This window comes from Scyliorhinus torazame, chromosome 9 (assembly GCF_047496885.1).
Source record: "Scyliorhinus torazame isolate Kashiwa2021f chromosome 9, sScyTor2.1, whole genome shotgun sequence".
NCBI classification, from domain to species: Eukaryota; Metazoa; Chordata; class Chondrichthyes; order Carcharhiniformes; family Scyliorhinidae; genus Scyliorhinus; species Scyliorhinus torazame.
Genome location: NC_092715.1, coordinates 242,669,572 through 242,688,098, shown reverse-complemented (window position 1 = coordinate 242,688,098; position 18,527 = coordinate 242,669,572). Strand labels below are relative to the sequence as shown.

General features: G+C 42.7%; 1 protein-coding gene across 4 annotated transcripts in view; it reads left to right on the top strand.

Moving 5' to 3' along the window:
* The window catches only part of LOC140429773 (lysine-specific demethylase 4C-like), a 557,303-nt gene that overhangs the window by 458,803 nt on the left and 79,973 nt on the right, over positions 1-18,527 (top strand). For all 4 annotated transcript variants that reach the window (XM_072517215.1, XM_072517213.1, XM_072517214.1 and 1 more), the window contains 2 exons: positions 8,417-8,602; positions 9,438-9,608. In XM_072517215.1, coding sequence (XP_072373316.1) covers positions 8,417-8,602; positions 9,438-9,608 — 357 coding nt within the window. The remainder of the gene's footprint in view (positions 1-8,416; positions 8,603-9,437; positions 9,609-18,527) is intronic.

Genomic DNA, 18,527 nt, shown 5'->3' with positions numbered 1-18,527 from the left:
AGGAGGAGGAGCAGTCTCTGTGAGTATAAAAACCTAACGGAAACTTCCTGTTTTCCAGTTTTTTCCCCAAAAGTGACGTCAGAGGGAAGCTGTGATCTGAGTGGTTGATAGCAAATCTGCCCCAAATTTTTTAAAAAACACAGCTAAACTCATAAACTTAAATTAAACTAATTAATTAATTAGTGATGGCTGGTCAGGTGATGTGCTTGAGCTGCTTGATGTGGGAGCTGGCAGATCCCATTGCGAGCTGCAGCGACCACATCTGCAGTAAGTGTTGGCTGCTCGAAGAGCTCCGGCTCAGAGTTGATGAGCTGGAGTCTGAGCTTCAAACACTGAGGCACATCCGGGAGGGGGAGACTTACCTGGACACTGTGTTTCAGGAGGCAGTCACACCTGTCAGAGTAAGTAGTTTAAATCCTGCCAGTGGCCAGGGGCAGCAGGGTGTGACTGCAAGTCAGGCAGGTAAAGGGAACCAGCAGTCAGGAACTCAGGAGCCTCAGCCCTTGACTCTGTCCAACAGGTATGAGGCACTTGCTCCCTGTGTGGATGGCGAACAGGGCTGCAGGAAGGATGAGTCAGCTGACCAAGGCACCATGGTTCAGCAGGCCATTCAAGGGGAGGGAGTAAATAGGCAAGTTGTAGTTGTAGGGGATTCTATTATCAGGGGGATAGATAGTATCCTTTGTGAGCAGGATAAAGAGTCCCGCATGGTATGTTGCCTGCCCGTTGCTAGGGTGCGGGACATCTCTGACCGGCTTGAAAGGATACTGGAGAGGGAGGGGGAGGATCCAGTTGTTGTGGTCCATGTCGGTACCAACAACATAGGCAAGTCTAGGAAAGAGGACCTGTTTAGAGATTATAAAGAGCTAGGATTCAAATTTAAAAAACAGGTCCTCAAGGTTCATAATCTCCGGATTACTGCCCGAGCCACGTGCAAATTGGCATAGGGAGGCAAGAATAAGGGAAGTTAACACGTGGCTGAAAGAGTGGTGTGGGAAAGAGGGGTTCCTTTTCATGGGACACTGGCATCAGTTTTGGGACAGGGGGGACCTATACCGTTGGGATGGTCTCCACCTGAACCGAGCTGGGACCAGTGTTCTGGCGAAAAGAGTAAATAGGGTGGTCAATAGGACTTTAAACTAAAGATTGGTGGGGAAGGGAAAGTCAGGGAACCAAGAGGTGAAGTAATCAGTGGGAAGCGTAGCTGCTTAGGAATACAAAAAAGCCACGAAAAGACAAAACTCAGGAGAGGTTACGATAGTCTCCATCCCACAAAATCTGACACAGTGTATGGAAAGGCTCAGTAAACCAAGGTCCACCACACTAAGAAAACAAAAAGGGACGGTCAATAGAGAATTAAAGGTGCTATATTTAAATGCGCGCAGTGTACGGAACAAGGTAGATGAGCTTGTGGCCCAGATTGTGACTGGCAGGTATGATGTGGTAGGCATCACAGAGACATGGTTGCAGGGGGTTCAGGACTGGCATTTAAACATCCAGGGATTCACAACCTATCGAAAAGACAGGGAGGTGGGCAGAGGGGGCGGGGTTGCCTTGTTAATTAGGAATGAAATTAAATCAATAGCACTAAATGACATAGGGTCAGATGATGTGGAGTCTGTGTGGGTAGAGTTGAGGAACCACAAAGGCAAAAAAAAACATAATTGGAGTTATGTAACAGTGGTCAGGACCGGGGGCACAAAATGCACCACGAAATAGAAAGTGCATGTCAGAAAGGCAAGGTCACAGTGATCATGGGGGACTTCAATATGCAGGTGGACTGGGTAAATAATGCTGCCAGTGGACCCAAGGAAAGGAAATTCATTGAATGTTTACAGGAGGGCTTTTTGGAACAGCTTGTGATGGAGCCCACGAGGGAACAGGCCATTCAGGACTTAGTGTTATGTAATGAGCCAGACTTGATTAAAGATCTTAAAGTAAGGGAGCACTTAGGAGGCAGTGATCATAATATGGTAGAATTCAATCTCCAATTTGAAAGAAAGAAGGTAGAATCAGATGTAAAGGTGTTACAGTTAAATAAAGGTAACTACAGGGGCATGAGGGAGGAACTGACGAAAATCGACTGGGAGCAGAGCCTAGTGGGAAAGACAGTAGAACAGCAATGGCAGGAGTTTCTGGGAGTAATTGAGGACACAGTGCAGAGGTTCATCCCAAAGAAAAGAAAGGTTATCAGAGGGGGGATTAGGCAGCCATGGCTGACAAAGGAAGTTAGGGAATGCATCAAAGCAAAAGAGAAAGCCTATAATGTGGCAAAGAGTAGTGGGAAGTCAGAAGATTGGGAAGGCTACAAAAACAAACAGAGGATAACAAAGAGAGAGATAAGGAAAGAGGATCAAATATGAAGGTAGGCTAGCCAGTAACATTAGGAATGATAGTAAAAGTTTCTTTAAATACATTAAAAACAAACGGGAGGCAAAAGTTGACATTGGGCCGCTCCAAAATGACGCTGGTAATTTTGTGATGGGAGACAAGGAAATAGCTGAGGAACTGAATAAGTACTTTGCGTCAGTCTTCACAGTAGAAGACATGAGTAATACCCCACCAATTCCGGAGCGTCAGGGAGCAGAGTTGAATATGGTAGCCATCACAAAGGAGAAAGTGCTAGAGAAACTAAGAGGTCTAAAAATTGATAAATCTCCGGGCCCAGATGGACTACATCCTAGAGTTCTAAAGGAGATAGCTGAAGGAACAGTGGAGGCGTTAGTTATGATCTTTCAAAAGTCACTGGAGTCAGGGAAAGTCCCAGAGGATTGGAAAATCGCTGTTGTAAGCCCCCTGTTCAAGAAGGGAACAAGGAAAAAGATGGAAAATTATCGGCCAATTAGCCTAACCTTGGTTGTTGGCAAGATTCTAGAATCCATTGTTAAGGATGAGATTTCTAAATTCTTGGAAGTGCAGGGTCAGATTAGGACAAGTCAGCATGGATTTAGTAAGGGGAGGTCGTGCCTGACAAACCTGTTAGAGTTCTTTGAAGAGATAACAAATAGGTTAGACCAAGGAGAGCCAATGGATGGTATCTATCTTGACTTCCAAAAGGCCTTTGATAAGGTGCCTCACGGGAGACTGCCGAGTAAAATAAGGGCCCATGGTATTCGAGGCAAGGTACTAACATGGATTGACGATTGGCTGTCAGGCAGAAGGCAGAGAGTTGGGATAAAAGGTTATTTTTCGGAATGGCAACCGGTGACGAGTGGTGTCCCGCAGGGTTCAGTGTTGGGGCCACAGCTGTTCTCTTTATATATTAACGACCTAAATGACGGGACTGGGGGCATTCTGGCTAAGTTTGCCGATGATACAAAGATAGGTGGAGGGGCAGGTAGTATGGAGGAGGTGGGGAGGCTGCAGAAAGATTTAGACAGTTTAGGAGAGTGGTCCAAGAAATGGCTGATGAAATTCAACGTGGGCAAGTGCGTGGTCTTGCACTTTGGAAAAAAGAATAGAGGCATGGACTATTTTCTAAACGGTGACAAAATTCATAATGCTGAAGTGCAAAGGGACTTGGGAGTCCTAGTCCAGGATTCTCTAAAGGTAAACTTGCAGGTTGAGTCCGTAATTAAGAAAGCAAATGCAATGTTGTCATTCATCTCAAGAGGCTTGGAATATAAAAGCAGGGATGTACTTCTGAAGCTTTATAAAGCATTAGTTAGGCCCCATTTAGAATACTGTGAGCAATTTTGGGCCCCACACCTCAGGAAGGACATACTGGCACTGGAGCGGGTCCAGCGGAGATTCACACGGATGATCCCAGGAATGGTAGGCCTAACATACGATGAACGTCTGAGGATCCTGGGATTATATTCATTGGAGTTTAGGAGGTTGAGGGGAGATCTAATAGAAACTTACAAGATAATGAATGGCTTAGATAGGGTAGATGTAGGGAAGTTGTTTCCATTAGCAGGGGAGACTAGGACCCGGGGGCACAGCCTTAGAATAAAAGGGAGTCACTTTAGAACAGAGATGAGGAGAAATTTCTTCAGCTAGAGAGTGGTGGGTCTGTGGAATTTATTGCCACAGAGGGCGGTGGAGGCCGGGACGTTGAGTGTCTTTAAGACAGAAGTTGATAAATTCTTGATTTCTCGAGGAATTAAGGGCTATGGAGAGAGAGCGGGTAAATGAAGTTGAAATCAGCCATGATTGAATGGCGGAGTGGACTCGATGGGCCGAATGGCCTTACTTCCGCTCCTATGTCTTATGGTCTTATGGTATTAATAAACAAAAATCATGGTTGAGGAATTGTTAAAAATGTTCTTTCCAGCATTGGCATTACCATCCTTAAGAAGAACAACATCATGTCCATTTGACCATAATCAATTGATGGCCTTGGTGGCTTCAAAAAAGCTTTGTCAGTTGTTGGATCCCCCAGGCTTCCTCTTCCCACCTTTATCTCCTGGAGTTGTCTTGGGATGTCAGCATTGCTTTATTGACCTGCAACTTTAGGGTGATCTTCCAGGCAATGAAAGCTGCTAATCTTTGTTCTAAGAGGACACATATTTCAACATTGTTTTTGTTTAATCAGTCCTGGGGATGATTATGCTCAAACCCAATGGTCTGGGTGCAGAAGTAAAGTACAGTTGACTTTATTTGATCATGTGGACAATGACAGTACCCCAAGGTCCCCACGTTAAACAAAGTCATGCTCCAGGCTTCTATGTGCAAGGTCCATTTGGATGACTTAGTGCTGAATGCAATATCCGAACTGGACCTGAGCTATGTTCATACTTGCACATGTTGATATTCCATATTTCCTGTGATGAAGTTTAGGATCTTTTCTCATTCATATTTCCAACAGATTTAGTTCATATCGATTTATGTGCCTGGACCCACTTTTTTTCATTACGATTACTGCAATATGAGGACACTGCAAAACAGTCTGATTAACCCTTTCCTTGTCTCACACTTTGCTACATTAAACTGTACCCACTACTGTTACCCCACTTGTGCTTCTACAATTTTTTTGCTTTCCTCTTTACATTTGTCTATGCCATCAGCTTAATATCTCCTCCCAATTGTGTATTAACCCCTCTTCTTCTAGCCATCATTTTTATCTATGCATCTATGGCTATTCAATATCCTCAAAATCTTGAGTTCCTTTTGTGACATGATCATTGGTCGCATTTCAACAACTTTTGTGTGACATCCTAATGCTAATTTAAGTGGGTTAGGTTTACGTGGTTTCAATTCACATTTGTAGTGCACAGTTCCTCAATCAAAGACACTTTCTTCTGTCTATTTCCTAGCACTGCTTTGTCCTGTCCTGTGCTCTCACTGCCTTCACTCCTAGCTACCATCCTCAAAATAAATGCTGCAATACTGTCTCCCATTGGCTTAATCTGTCACACAATTCATACAATAAAGACTGCGGCAGGCACATGCCCCAGATTTGGAGCGTGTAGAGTGGCGTATGAATGAACCTTGCTCATTCAGAGGAATGAAAGCTATCACAAAGCCAAATGTTCAGTCATTGATCCCAACTCTACCCCCTACCTTTCAAACAGCTGTCATGGATTTGTCTCATAACAACAGTAACATGAATTTAACAAGACATAATAGGATGTAATCTTCCCAGTGTCATGGGAATGTCACTTTAAGAAATGTTTGTCTGCTCAAGTGGCTATAGTGATGTCGGACTGTGGGTGGAGCTGAGCTCTGGCTCTGCTTTTTAGTTTCGCTTTGAGGAAAAGCTTGGTGTTTCCTCACAAAGTGTGTCAGTGTTTTTTGGTTTCATTTTAGTGTTGGAGCTGAAGCCAGCCAGCCAAATAAGGTGTAATTTTGACCTCTCTGCCATCTAAAGACTATCTCTAGATCATTTGGTGAATTCAGAGTGGTAACTGCTTTCAGTAGAGAATTTAACCTGATGTGCTTCTGCAAAAAGGATTTTTAACATCCTTAAAAAGGATGTTAAAAGGAAGGTTTTAAGGATTACTTAGCGTGTTGTATTCTTTGGGGGTTTATTTGAATTGATGGTTACTAAGATGTTCACTGTATGTTTTAAAAAGGTTAACTGAGTTCATAGAATAAACATTGTTTTGCTTTAAAAATTACTTTTAAATTGGGCCATGTGCTCCCCGTAGCACAATCTAGTAAAAGTCGTGGGTCAGGTGAACTCCATGATACACTTTGGGGTTCTCTAAACCCTGGCCCATAACACCAGCAACAGATGGAAATTTGATAAGCGACAGCAGTAGCCAATATTCAAAAGGCTGGATGAGATGTGCCTTTCCCATTAACAAGATTAGCAGCCATAGAGATAGAATCAGGTGTGAATCACATATTGGTAGAAACTGAATCCCTAGACGATTGGAAGATCAGTGAGATATACAAACGTTAATTTCTAAAGTCAAGGTATATGAGGGGGACAGACAGCTAAATACACAGAATGTAGAATCAAAGGGGAACAGTGGTATAATTGCCAGCACCCTCAGAAGCAGGGAGGCCAGTCTCTAAAGCTTTGAGCCAAGACAGAGCAGAAAACTTTTATAAAGGCAGTTTAACTATCTTTGCTGCAACAGGACAAAACATTTCCCAAACTTGATTATCCTCCCTGTATTGTGTGGTGACTACATGCTGGTTTTCACTTATAGATCTATTTAATTTAGATGTTGTTTGGTGGAAAGGGGAAGTCTTAAGGAGTGCAGGGATCGTAGATAAATTTTGGAACAGTGTGTGTTTAGTAATTCATGCACATAATTGTCTTGACGGAATATGTGTGTATTTGTCTTTTCCTTAATTTAATAAGTAGTCTTTAGTAATTATTACACAATGTCTAGGCTGCTTATTCTCACTGGGTTTTCACTTGACTTTTCACACCATTCTAAAAAAAACTACACACCCACGAACTGGTGTTCCAAGTTGGGATAGCTTCGCATATAACATCAGCGTGGCTCGTGACACAGGTTCCTTATGAATCCATGTACCTCAGTTTTAACTTACATTCTTTCTTGCAGAACCTTTGATCATCTTCTGTATTCCTTTGTGACTCAATTCAAAGAATGTGATTGCATTAGTGTAATAATAATAATTTTTATTAGTGTCACAAGTAGGCTTAAATTAACGCTGCAATTAAGTTATTGTGAAAATCTCCCAGTCGTCGCACTCCGGCGCCTGTCTGGGTTCACTGAGGGAGAATTCAGAATGTCCAATTCACCTAATAAGCACATCTTTCGGGACTTGTGGGAAGAAACTGGAGCACCCAGAGGAAACTCAACGCAGGCACGGGGAGAACTCCGCACAGAGAGTGACCCAAGCCCAGAATCGAACCCGGGTCCCTGGCGCTGTGAAGCAACAATGCTAACCATGAGTTAGATATTCCCTACCCTTCACAAATCAAAGGAGGCCAAAGGATATCTTGAAAATGTCTCTGTTGGTGATAGAGATGATGAGGCCACTTTTGATCATTTGTGATTTGACTTTGGGTATAGTTGGGCAATTTGACGTGTTTTATATTGAGTGAGGACAGGGGAATGTAGGTGAAGAGTTCATGAGGAGTGAAGATTTGATTGGTACAAAGACTCAGTGAGACTATTTGGAAGAGCAAATGTGCACAAGGGAGTCATCAGGAAGATTCAGAAGAAGTAAGGTAAACAACTTACAAGTAGAAGGGATGTCAAAGTACTTGAAATTGAGAAGAAGCCAGAAGATTATGGGGCAGATTATGGCAGAACTTGTAAGAGACCCACAGAAGTTTGGATCAGGAACATAGTGAAATATAGCTGATTAGGGCAGTCTTGATTGGAAAATCCTCCGGTTTAGTTTGAAGGTTTGTTGAAACCCAAAATTTATCCAGGATCAATCCATGGACGAGAAGATAGATGGATTTTGCTCTTAAATTCAAAAATTACCTGTATTTCAGATGGGTTTAGAAGCCCTTGTGGCACTATTCAAAAGAGTTTTACTGATATCCTTGCATGAGTGACTCTCATCTAACAGCACCAAAGTGAAACAAATTAATTGGCCATCCATCTCACTACTGCTTGAGAGATCTTGCCATCAGTGATGGGCTGCAAACATGTGCAAGCATTTCGCCACCCCCTTCAATTCTGATGCAATTTGGGACTGTTGAGGCACTGTACAAATGTTAACCTTTTCATCATGTAGGCACCTGTGATCTAACCCTGCACAACAACATATTGAAACAATAGTGTACATTACCCATGCCCCCGATGCAGTTAAGATACAACAATTATCTTGCTTTCTGCTTACGATGGGTCATTGTTCACAACGTATCGGGAGCTGATTATATCTTCAAAGGAACTTAATGAAGAACAAAGCATTGTACTGTTAGTACGGATGTTTTATTGCATAAATTGAAAATAAAACCCATTTTCTTGAGAACCTAAAGGCCTGGGATCTTGAGTAGGAAAATGTACTGAACCTAAACTCTTCTTTTTCCCTACAGAAATGTGTTTTCTGCAGGAAGAGAGTAAAGAAGACTTTGGGTGCTTGCATTCAGTGTTCATATGGACGTTGTCCAACATCCTTCCACGTAACTTGTGCCCATGCAGCGGGAGTTATAATGGAACCAGATGACTGGCCATATGTAGTCCTCATCACCTGCTTCAGACACAAGACAAATCTAAGTGTAGTAAGTATCTCATTCCCTTGAAACTGGTCTTGTCCTAGATTTCATAACAGCGTATTTTTAACTTTTTAAGTTCTGTGTTATGACACTTGGTTTAATTTAATGCATTACCTTAACTAATTTTGTTGAACAACATTCACTGATGGGTTTGTGGGAGAAAACTGAAATCAGTTTATCTATTTAATGTATTAAATGTTTAAATTTATGGTAAGCCTGGCATTTGAACACATACACGGATAGGAAAGGTTTGGAGGGATGTGGGCCAACTGCAGGCAAATGGGGTTAGCTTAGATGGGCGTTTTGGTTGGCATGGACCAATTTGGGCCGATGGGCCTTCCCCGTGCCGTAGATTCGATGATTAATATTGTTGCTGCACATCAATTTGCGCCTTGTTCCACCTTTGAATGTGGCTCACCATTTGGACTGTAGTAGCAAATTATACTTGGTTTGAAATATTGACCAAAGGTGTTGTAGGTAAATTGACTGACATAAGGCGGAATGCTAGGTGCTTTGAAGAATCAGACGAGTTTAATTTCACATCAGTTTAGCTGCAAAATACGTCACAATTTAGTGAGATTGTAATCATTGTGTTTTAATGTGAATGGAATTTTTTACTTTTGTAACAATTCACTAGCCCACAGTCGCTGATGAATCATTGTTCTGTGGATTATAATGGAAAATAATTGAACTATATATTTCAAAAGTGTTAAAAAAAATATGGTTTTGTTGCAACATTAACATTACTATCTCGCAATCATGTTATGTGTCAGTAAAATCAGTTCAGAAAACAAATTGTTCTTAATTCTACTTTTATTTTGATTTTCTTTCCTCAAAAAAGAAAAGCAAAACTTTATTTCAAGACTTATCAGTTGGACAGACGGTCATCTCTAAACACAAGAATGGAAGATATTATAGTTGCAGAGTGACTGGAATTTCATCACAGACCTTCTATCAAGTCATATTTGATGATGGTTCCTTCAGTGATGATTTATACCCAGAAGACATCGCTGTGAGTATTTTGTTTCTGTTCAATCCGCAAAGGCGAAACATTTTAATGGTTCGAAACACTTTAATGGCCCGTCGTCAAACATGACTGAAACTGTAACCAAAAGTTGTAGGTTTTTCCAGCCTCTTTCCACCATCCAAATGAGATATAATGTCCTGTTTTATTAAATTTAATGTTTCATTGTATTTTTGAATAGTTGCCTGGAAGCACATGGGAACAAAGAGCTGTTAGGAAACACCCAAGATAGGCTGAGGAGCAGTCAGAGACAACTGGGCCCGTGAGGGAGCTTGTATCAGATGAATGAGCACTTGTAATTGACCCCTGGCAATCAGTTATATCGTTACGGTAACCTCCGATATATATTCAATATAGCAATTTTAATTTTTGAATTACTTCATGGGATGTGAGCATCACTGGCACAACCAAAATTTATTGCTCATCGGTAATTTCCCTTGAGAAGATGGGAATGAGCTGCCTTGATGATCCAGTGCAAATCCATCTTGTGTAGGTACACCTACAGTGCTGTTAGGAAGGGGGTGACAGTGAAAGAACAGCGCTGTAGTTTGAAATCAGGGTGGTGTGTGTGCCCTGGAGGGGAATACGCGGGTGTAGTGGTCTCCTGTCTCTTCTGCCCGTGTTTTTCTAGGTGGTAGAGGTCACTGGTTTGAAAGATGCTGTTGAAGGAACCTTGGCATGTTGCTGCAGTGCATCTTGTACATGGTACACACTGCCAGCAGAATGTGGTGGGGGAAGTGAATGTTCGATGTGGCTGTTTTGTTCTGAATTTGTTGAGCTTCTTGAATATTGTTGGAGCTGCACTTATCAGCCGGTGGATAGTACTCCATCACACTCCAGACCTATAAATGGGTGGACAGTCTCTGTTGCCATCGTATTTACAGTTAGTTCAGTTAAGCTTCTGGTCAATATGGTACCGGTGATATTCATGGCGAGGCATTCAGCAGTGATGCCACTGAATGTCAAGGGGAGGTGCTTTGATTCTCTTCTATTGGAGATGTTCATTGGCTGACACCTGACACTATCAGTCCAGGCCCAGAGAAGAAAATCGGTTATCAACAGTTCCAGCTTTCAATGGAAATTGGAACCGATCCAGTTGAGCTGCTCCCAGTTGGGCATTTGAGCTCTCCAACAACCACAGCCGTCTTCCTCTCAATTGGAATGACTAATTCATTGGCCTGAATTAAGGGAGGAAGAAAGTGCTGGCAGATTACTTTCTTAGTAAGCACCTGACTCCCCTTGTCAGGTACAGTTACCTTGACAAAATAAGATTTAAAAAATGTCTCTCCTGCAGTCACTTTTTAATTGTATTTGTTTCAGTTGCAAAGAAGCTACTTGTACTGAGAATCAAAATTAATTGTCAACAGTCAGTGGCCCTACAGAGAATTATGTGAAACAACATTGAGTTGAGGTGTTCGAGCTGCAAAAATGTTGTATTATCTGGATACTGCTGTGTAATAGCAGGTGTTTATAGACTGGAGGCAAAATAGAACAACGGATATACTTCCCTTGAGGTAATTTTTAATCCAGTTTTCACCGTTCCTATGTGACATGAGTGCTCTGAGTTGCTCATTTCATTTAAGGATAATCATTCACATTAAACTACACAAAACTGAGCTGATATAACACAGATGAAAGCCATTTTACTGTGTCTGTCTGTTACTCAAGGGATCTAAAGATTTTTTAAAAATTGTTTTGTGGTGTATGAGCAACGCTGGCAAAGCCAACATTTGCTGCCTGTAAGCAGGTAGTGTTATCCTCCCCCTTGAATTGTTACAGTCCATATAGTGTAGGTACACCAACAGTGCTCTTCAGGAAGAAATCTTGACCAAGCGATCAGAATGGTAATATTGTTCCAAGCCCAAATGGAGGCGGCGGAGTGGGTGGAATGCATAGTGGGGTGTTCCCATAATATGACATTTTCTGCCCTTCTAGGTCGTAGAGAATGGCATGTTGCTACAGTGTACCTTGTAGATGGTGTACACTGTTGTCATTACGTGCCAATGGTAGAGGCAGTGAATGTTTTAAGATGGAGAATAGGGTGCCGGTCCAGTGGGCTGCTTTGACCTGGATGGTGCTAAGCTTCGTGAGTGTTGTTACATTTGCACTCATCCAGGCAAGTGGAGTATTGTGCTGTCCTTACTTGCAGACGGTGGGTAGGGTTGGGAAGTGTTAGATTTATTTGCTGCCGCCAAGTAAAGATTTATGGAGGTACCCACACTCTGGATTCTTTCAAAACACAATGAGAGGTTAATTAAGAGGTGTTGCTCATGCAATCTAAGATAGAGAACTCTGCAAAGCCCAGGCAAACACTCTGCTGACGTCACTGCACATCACGTGATGCTTTACTAGCGGGAATGTATTCTCTGATACAAAATCCTCTCCCTTTACTTCATTAATGCAAAGACAACGATAAATGTTTATACAACAGACCAACTTATGCATTATTTCTGTACATATATATCATTCAATAAGACAATCTCTGTGGTGAATGTCTGTTCCTTTTTGGTTGAATTTGGCATTCTGGAACTTGGTTACCTGAAACCTTGGAAGTGTCCTCATTCCCTTCAGTTGATGGTATCTCCTGATTTGCTACTCCAGTATCTGTCACTATAGGTGTTGGAAAGTCCTTCGAAATAGAATTTGAACTTGGGACTGTGTCTGTCTCTGTTCCAAAGTATCGGTCTCTAGATTTTCCAAGGGTCATAGAGTGATAGAGTCCTTACAGTGCAGAAGGAGGCCATTTGGCCAATCGGATCTGCACCGGCCCTTGGAAAGAGCACCCTACTTAAGCCCATGCCTCCACCCTCTCCCTGTAACCCTACCTAACCTTTTTGGATACTTAAAGGACAACTTAGTATGGCCAATCCACCTAACTTGCACATCTTTGGACTGTGGGAAGAAACCAGGGCACCCAGAGGAAACCACGCTGATGTGGGAGAAAGTGTAAACTCCACACAGTCAGTCGCCCGAGGCCAGAATTGAACCCAGAGCTGTGAGGCAGCAGTGCTAACCACTGTGTCACTGTGCTAACCACTATGCCACCGTGTCGCCCAAGGAAGAACCTATTGAGAGGTTTCTGCAAACTCTTTGTGAAGTAAGTAGCTGATTAGCATGATGTTATCAAACCCTGTCATAATCTTTCTGTACAGTGTATGAGATGGGGCTTGTCTTTGCTAGGATCATAGCAATTTCCATTTCTCCTTGATGGTGTGGTTTCGAGCTAACACTCTCACCCTGGTTGAATACTCCCTTTTTAGAGTTTTGCTCCCTCCTAGCAATTTGTACTTGTTGGTGTGATTGACAATCTCTGAAACATCAGGTGGAGTTAACAAACAAAACTGTGTTCGTGGTTGCCTTTTGAACAACAGCATTGCCGGTGAACTCTGCGTTGTGTGTTGTACAGTGTTCCGATAAGCGATTAGAACGTTGTTTACTCTTTTTGCCAATGTCTCCGATGTGATGAACGTAAGAAATTGTTATATCATGATGTTATATATAACATCATTTTTTTGTAAAGTGTTTAGTTTGTTGTTGAGGTTGAATTTATTTTCCCCCCACACGCAAAGAGACAGCCACATTTTCTGAGATGCTGCAATTTTTAATCAGCTAATGAAACCCACAATCGTGAAATATATTTTCATGTGCAGCAATCACGATCGATATGTGGCAACCATTTTTGTTAACTTGAATGTCAGAAACTGCTTATTCTTATTTTTAGCTGTTCGTTTATGGTGGGCAGGAGGGGTATGATCAAAACTTGATTTTGGAAAGTATCACTGTTTAGATCTGAAACAGTCAATGTTCACCTCTCATGGCTGTAAACAACAGTGCAATCTTAAAATGAGTTATTCTTTTAGTGTTTTGATATTCAGGAGTATCCACTTGAATGAAATAAAAACATACGAGATAGAATTGCATGATCAAGAAGAGAAAAATGAGGGATTTAGTTGATAAATAAGCTGTTTTCCTCCTCATTTCACATGTTGCACACCGATACAAATACGATCAGGCGACCAATGGAGAAAATCACAGGAGTGAAGTCTCTTTTTTTAATATAAATTAAGAGTACCAAATTCTTTTCTTTCCAATTAAAGGGCAATTTAGCACAGTCTGTCCACCTACCCTGCACATCTTTGGGTTTGGGGGTGAGACCTATGCAGCAACGAGGAGAATGTGCAAACTCCACAAGACAGTGACCCGTGGTCGGGATCGAACCCAGGTCCTTGGCATCATGAGGCAGCAGTGCTAATCACTGCGCCACCGTGCTGCCCTGAGGAGTGAAGTCTCCATAAGACATTTATTTTATGTCGTAGCGTTGGAACATCAAATATGTGATTGTATCTTTCTGTCCATTGATACAAGTTTGTTTCACTATCGACACCTATAGTCTTGTGCTTTTAAAAAAAGGTTTAATATTTTTGTACATGGTAAAAATATTTGCCTTTTTCAGTGACCTAAGTTTGATTGCTGACTGTAAGGACTTAATATGGCATGAGATTAGGTATTCTCGCCCTAGTTTCCAGAGTCTATGGGCGCGATCTAATGGAAAAGTTTCTAAGTGTCATTTGTGGCGGGTCTTTCAGGGAGTTTCCCGCCGACTGCAAGCAAGTTCCCCACAGCTATCTAACCACAATTTTTTGGGCCCCAGTTAAGGCTTGTTGACCAACCTCTTGTGATAGCAAAAAGAGTGAGGGTTTGGGGAAAGGAGTGAGAGAGATGTATCCTTTTGTGTCGGGAGCTTGAAGAGAAAGGGAGAGATTACAAATGGATAATATTTTGAGCGATGGAAGGCGATAGAAAGAGGGAAAACAAAATTGCAGAGTGGGAGGAATACTTTTTGTCGAGGCTTAGTGGGTGTGCATTACAAAGTAACATGTCTTTATTCTTACACTAAGTGCTGTAAAGTGCTTTGAGATGTCGGAGTTGTTTAAAGTGCTATATAAATGCAAGTTTTTTTGTTCTTTCGCCATGATCCATGCAATGGGAGATTAACAGGCTTGAATTAAAATTTATAATCAGATCTGAGTAGCAAAGTCTAGTTGTACAAGACTGTTCTACATGGATTGTGTCTTTAAGACAGTACCATGTCTCCAAAGTAACCTTACTGTATCACCTGTGCCCATCAGCCCTAACAGGTACATCATACAAGGTCATCTGCTATTTAAAAATGTATTAAAAAACAGTACATTTTAAGATACAGAAGCAACTGCCCGGGTCCAGAAAGTTAACAAAACGTACAATATTGAACACTCTTGTCTGTTAATCTGACGAGCTTTATAGCAGAAGAATAATAACATTGTGTATCATATCCTATCCTGACTTTAACCCTGAGCAATGCTAGTAATATACCACAACGCACACTTCAGTTTTGTTAAAACAATCATAGGATGTATTGTGCTTCTACATAGCATGATCCATGCTATGTCCGATTAACCAGCATGAATGAAAATTTATAGTCCGATCTGAGTCGCAAAGTCTAGTTGTACAAAACAGTTGTGCATGGGTTGTGTCTTTAAGACAATACTATATCTCCAAAATAACCTTACTATCTAGATCAGGCATGTCCAACCTTTTCAAATGGGGAGGGGGCGCAGGGACCACATTTCAAATTTTCTCTCACTCAAGCAAATTTCGGAAAGATATGTTTGACACAGCATTAAGCATGAATTTCAGCATAAAACTGAAGTATGAAAAGAAACAACTATCTGGGCACAAGGAAATCATGATAGGGCGGCCCAGTGATGCAGTGGTCAGCACTGCTGCCTCACGGCGCTGAGGACCGGGTTCAATCCCGGCCCCGGGTCATTGCTCGTATGGAGTTTGCACATTCTCCCCGTGTCTGCGTGGGTCGCACCCCCACAACCCAAAGATGTGCAGGGTAGGTGGATTAGCCAAGCTATATTGCCCCTTAATTGAAAAAAAAAGGAATTGGCCATTTTAAATTTATAAAATAAAATAATCATGATAATCTTTATTAGGTGTCACAAGTAGGCTTACATTAACACAGCAACAAAGCAACTGTGAAAATCCCCTAGCCGCCACACTCCGGCGGTTTTCGGGTACACTGAGGGAGAATTCAGAATGTCTAATTCACCTAAAAAGCAAGTCTTTCAGGATTTGTGGGAGGAAACTGGAGCACCCAGAGGAAACGCGCGTAGACATGGAGAAAACATGCAAACTCCACGCAAACAGTGACCCAAGCCGGGAATCGAACCTAGGTCCCTGGCGCTGTGAAGCAGCATTGCTAACCACTGTGCTATTGTGCGTAATCAATAAAGCAAAGTATTCGAGTGTAATAGGGTGTGTGTGTTCAGGTAACCTCCAGGCTCAGCGTGCTCACTCAATCAGACGGGGGGTGAATGAGAGCCCTGATTCTGGGAGTGTGTTAGATTTGGGGATAAATTCTGCACCCGCACTCGCACGAGTGGAAGCACTTTATCTACATCTCCTCGATCAAAGTGTGTCATAATCCTAACCTGCATCGCTGCCTTTAGTGATTTCTGTGGCTATGAACCCGAGGCGGGGGTGCGCGTGGTGGGACCGGAATATCCTGTGTTGTGAACAGCCTGAAAATTCCGCCCATAATTTACAACTATAATTTTAAAACTCAACATTGACTTTCAGCTTTAAAACTGGCTGTAGAAGCAGTATCTGGTGAGGTATTCCATTATTGCATAGCCTTTCTAGTTAAAAAGATGCAGCTTTGGGTTAAATCCTCAGTCAGAAAACAAAATTCAAAAATACACAGTGACAGGAACTTTGATCTCGCTTGTCTGCTGTTAGCATTTAACCCTTTTACATTTTTAAAAATTCATTTTTACAGGATATGGGCATCGCTGGTTGGGCCAGAATTTATTGCCCATCCCTAGTAGCCCTTCAGAAGGTGGTGGTGAGTTGTCTTCTTGAACCATTGCAGTCCTTGAGGTGGATGTACACCCACTGTGCCGTTAGGGAGGGAGTTCTAGGATGTTGCTCCAGCGATAGTGAAGGAGCGGCGAGATCCAAATCAGGGTGATGAGTGACTTGGAGGGGACCCTCCAGGTGGTGGGGTTCCCAGGTATCTGCTGCTCTTGTCCTTCTAGATGGTAGTGGTCGTGGGTTTGGAAGGTGCTGTCAAAGGAGCCTTGGCGAGTCACTGCAGTGCATCTTGTAGATGGTGCACATGGCTGCCACAATTCGTCGGTGGTGGAGGGTTTGAATGTTTGTGGAAGGGGGAGCAATCATAGAACATAGAACATACAGTGCAGAAGATGGCCATTCGGCCCATCGAGTCTGCACTGACCCAATTAAGCCCTCACTTCCACCCTATCCCTGTAACCCAATAACCCCTCCTAACCATTTTGGAGACTAGCATGGCAAATCCACCTAACCTGCATGTCTTTGAACTGTGGGAGGAAACCGGAGGAAACCCACGCAGACATGAGGTGAACGTGCAGACGCCGCATAGACAGTGACCCAGCGGGGAATCGAACCTGGGACCCTGGCGCTGTGAAGCCAGAGTGCTAGCCACTTGTGCTGCCCATGCGGGTTGCTTTGTCCTGGATGGTGTCGAGCTTCATTGCTGGATTCTTGAAAGAATCTCCATGATGTATATTACGACATGTCACGTTTACCCTGCACCTAGTTGGAGGCCATTTCACAGAAGTGAGATTTTGCATGCGTGCAATTACATTGCCATTGTGAAGTGCCAATTTCAATCATTCGGCAACCTGATGTCTAAGGTAGCTAGAATAAGAATGGTCGTAAGCAAAGTTTAAAAATCAATTGATAGTTTAATATACAATTCCCTGTTTAATTTTTTTTCGACAGTGGGGGAAAAATAAGTCATTCCGTGAATACTCTGTCTACTAGTGACTTTGGGTGTTAGTTCTACTTTATTCAGGGTTCTGGAGACTGCACCTTCAAAATGATGCAGAGCTAGTTATGTTAGTTGCACCATAATGCAAATATACAGAGAAATGGAATCGACTTTGTGTTTAGTGGGAGTGGCTGACACATGCTTCATCTAATTCAGTATAAGGTCACCTTAAAGTCTAGACTTTAGATCTTATACACTTGAGTGGACTTGATGGCAGGAGGATATTGCTTCTGCCAAAGGTTATAATTTTTCACGGCAAAATTGCCTTTCTACAGGAATTTTCTCTGCTTTATCTTGCCTGTTTCCGCCCCTGTCTCAACCTTTAGCCCTGCTTTTGTTGTCTCTGGATCCGACTGCTCAGTACCCCCCTGCCTGGCGTCCTCTCTCCCACCGTCCATAAACTTTCAGGTTCATCCACAAACTATGCTTGTGCATCCTAACTTGAACCAAGTCCTATTCGCCTACCACATCGTTATATAAATGCAAATTGCAGCGACTTCCGGGTGCGGCAATGATCAGCTGAGTCGCAGTTTCGGCAACTCCCGGTGAAACGGACTTTTGGGCTCTTGATAGGAGCCCCAACGGCAATTTTGACGGCTAAAAACACTGTGCGGTAAACCAGAAGGGAATCCCCCCTGGATACGGATGAAAAAAGGAGGAGAAAGTGGCCGGATTGCAGTGGATCCTTTAGAACAGCGGCAAGGAAGGCAAGCAAAAACCAAGATGGTGTCGGAAGGTGGCAGTTTAACATGGGGCCCTGAACAACAAGAGTTCTTGAAATGCTGTGTGGAAGAGCTCAAAAAGGAAATGAAGAAAGAGCTGTTGGCCACAATACTACAGGCGATCGAAGGGCTAAAGGAGGAACAAAAGACCCAGGAGCGGGAGCTTCAGGTCGTGAAGGCAAAGGCAGCTGAGAATGAGGACGACATACAGGGCCTGGTGGTGAAGACGGAGACACATGAGGCACATCAGAAACGATGTGTGGAAAGGTTGGAGGCACTGGAGAACAACGCAAGGAGGAACAACCTGAGGATTCTTGGTCTTCC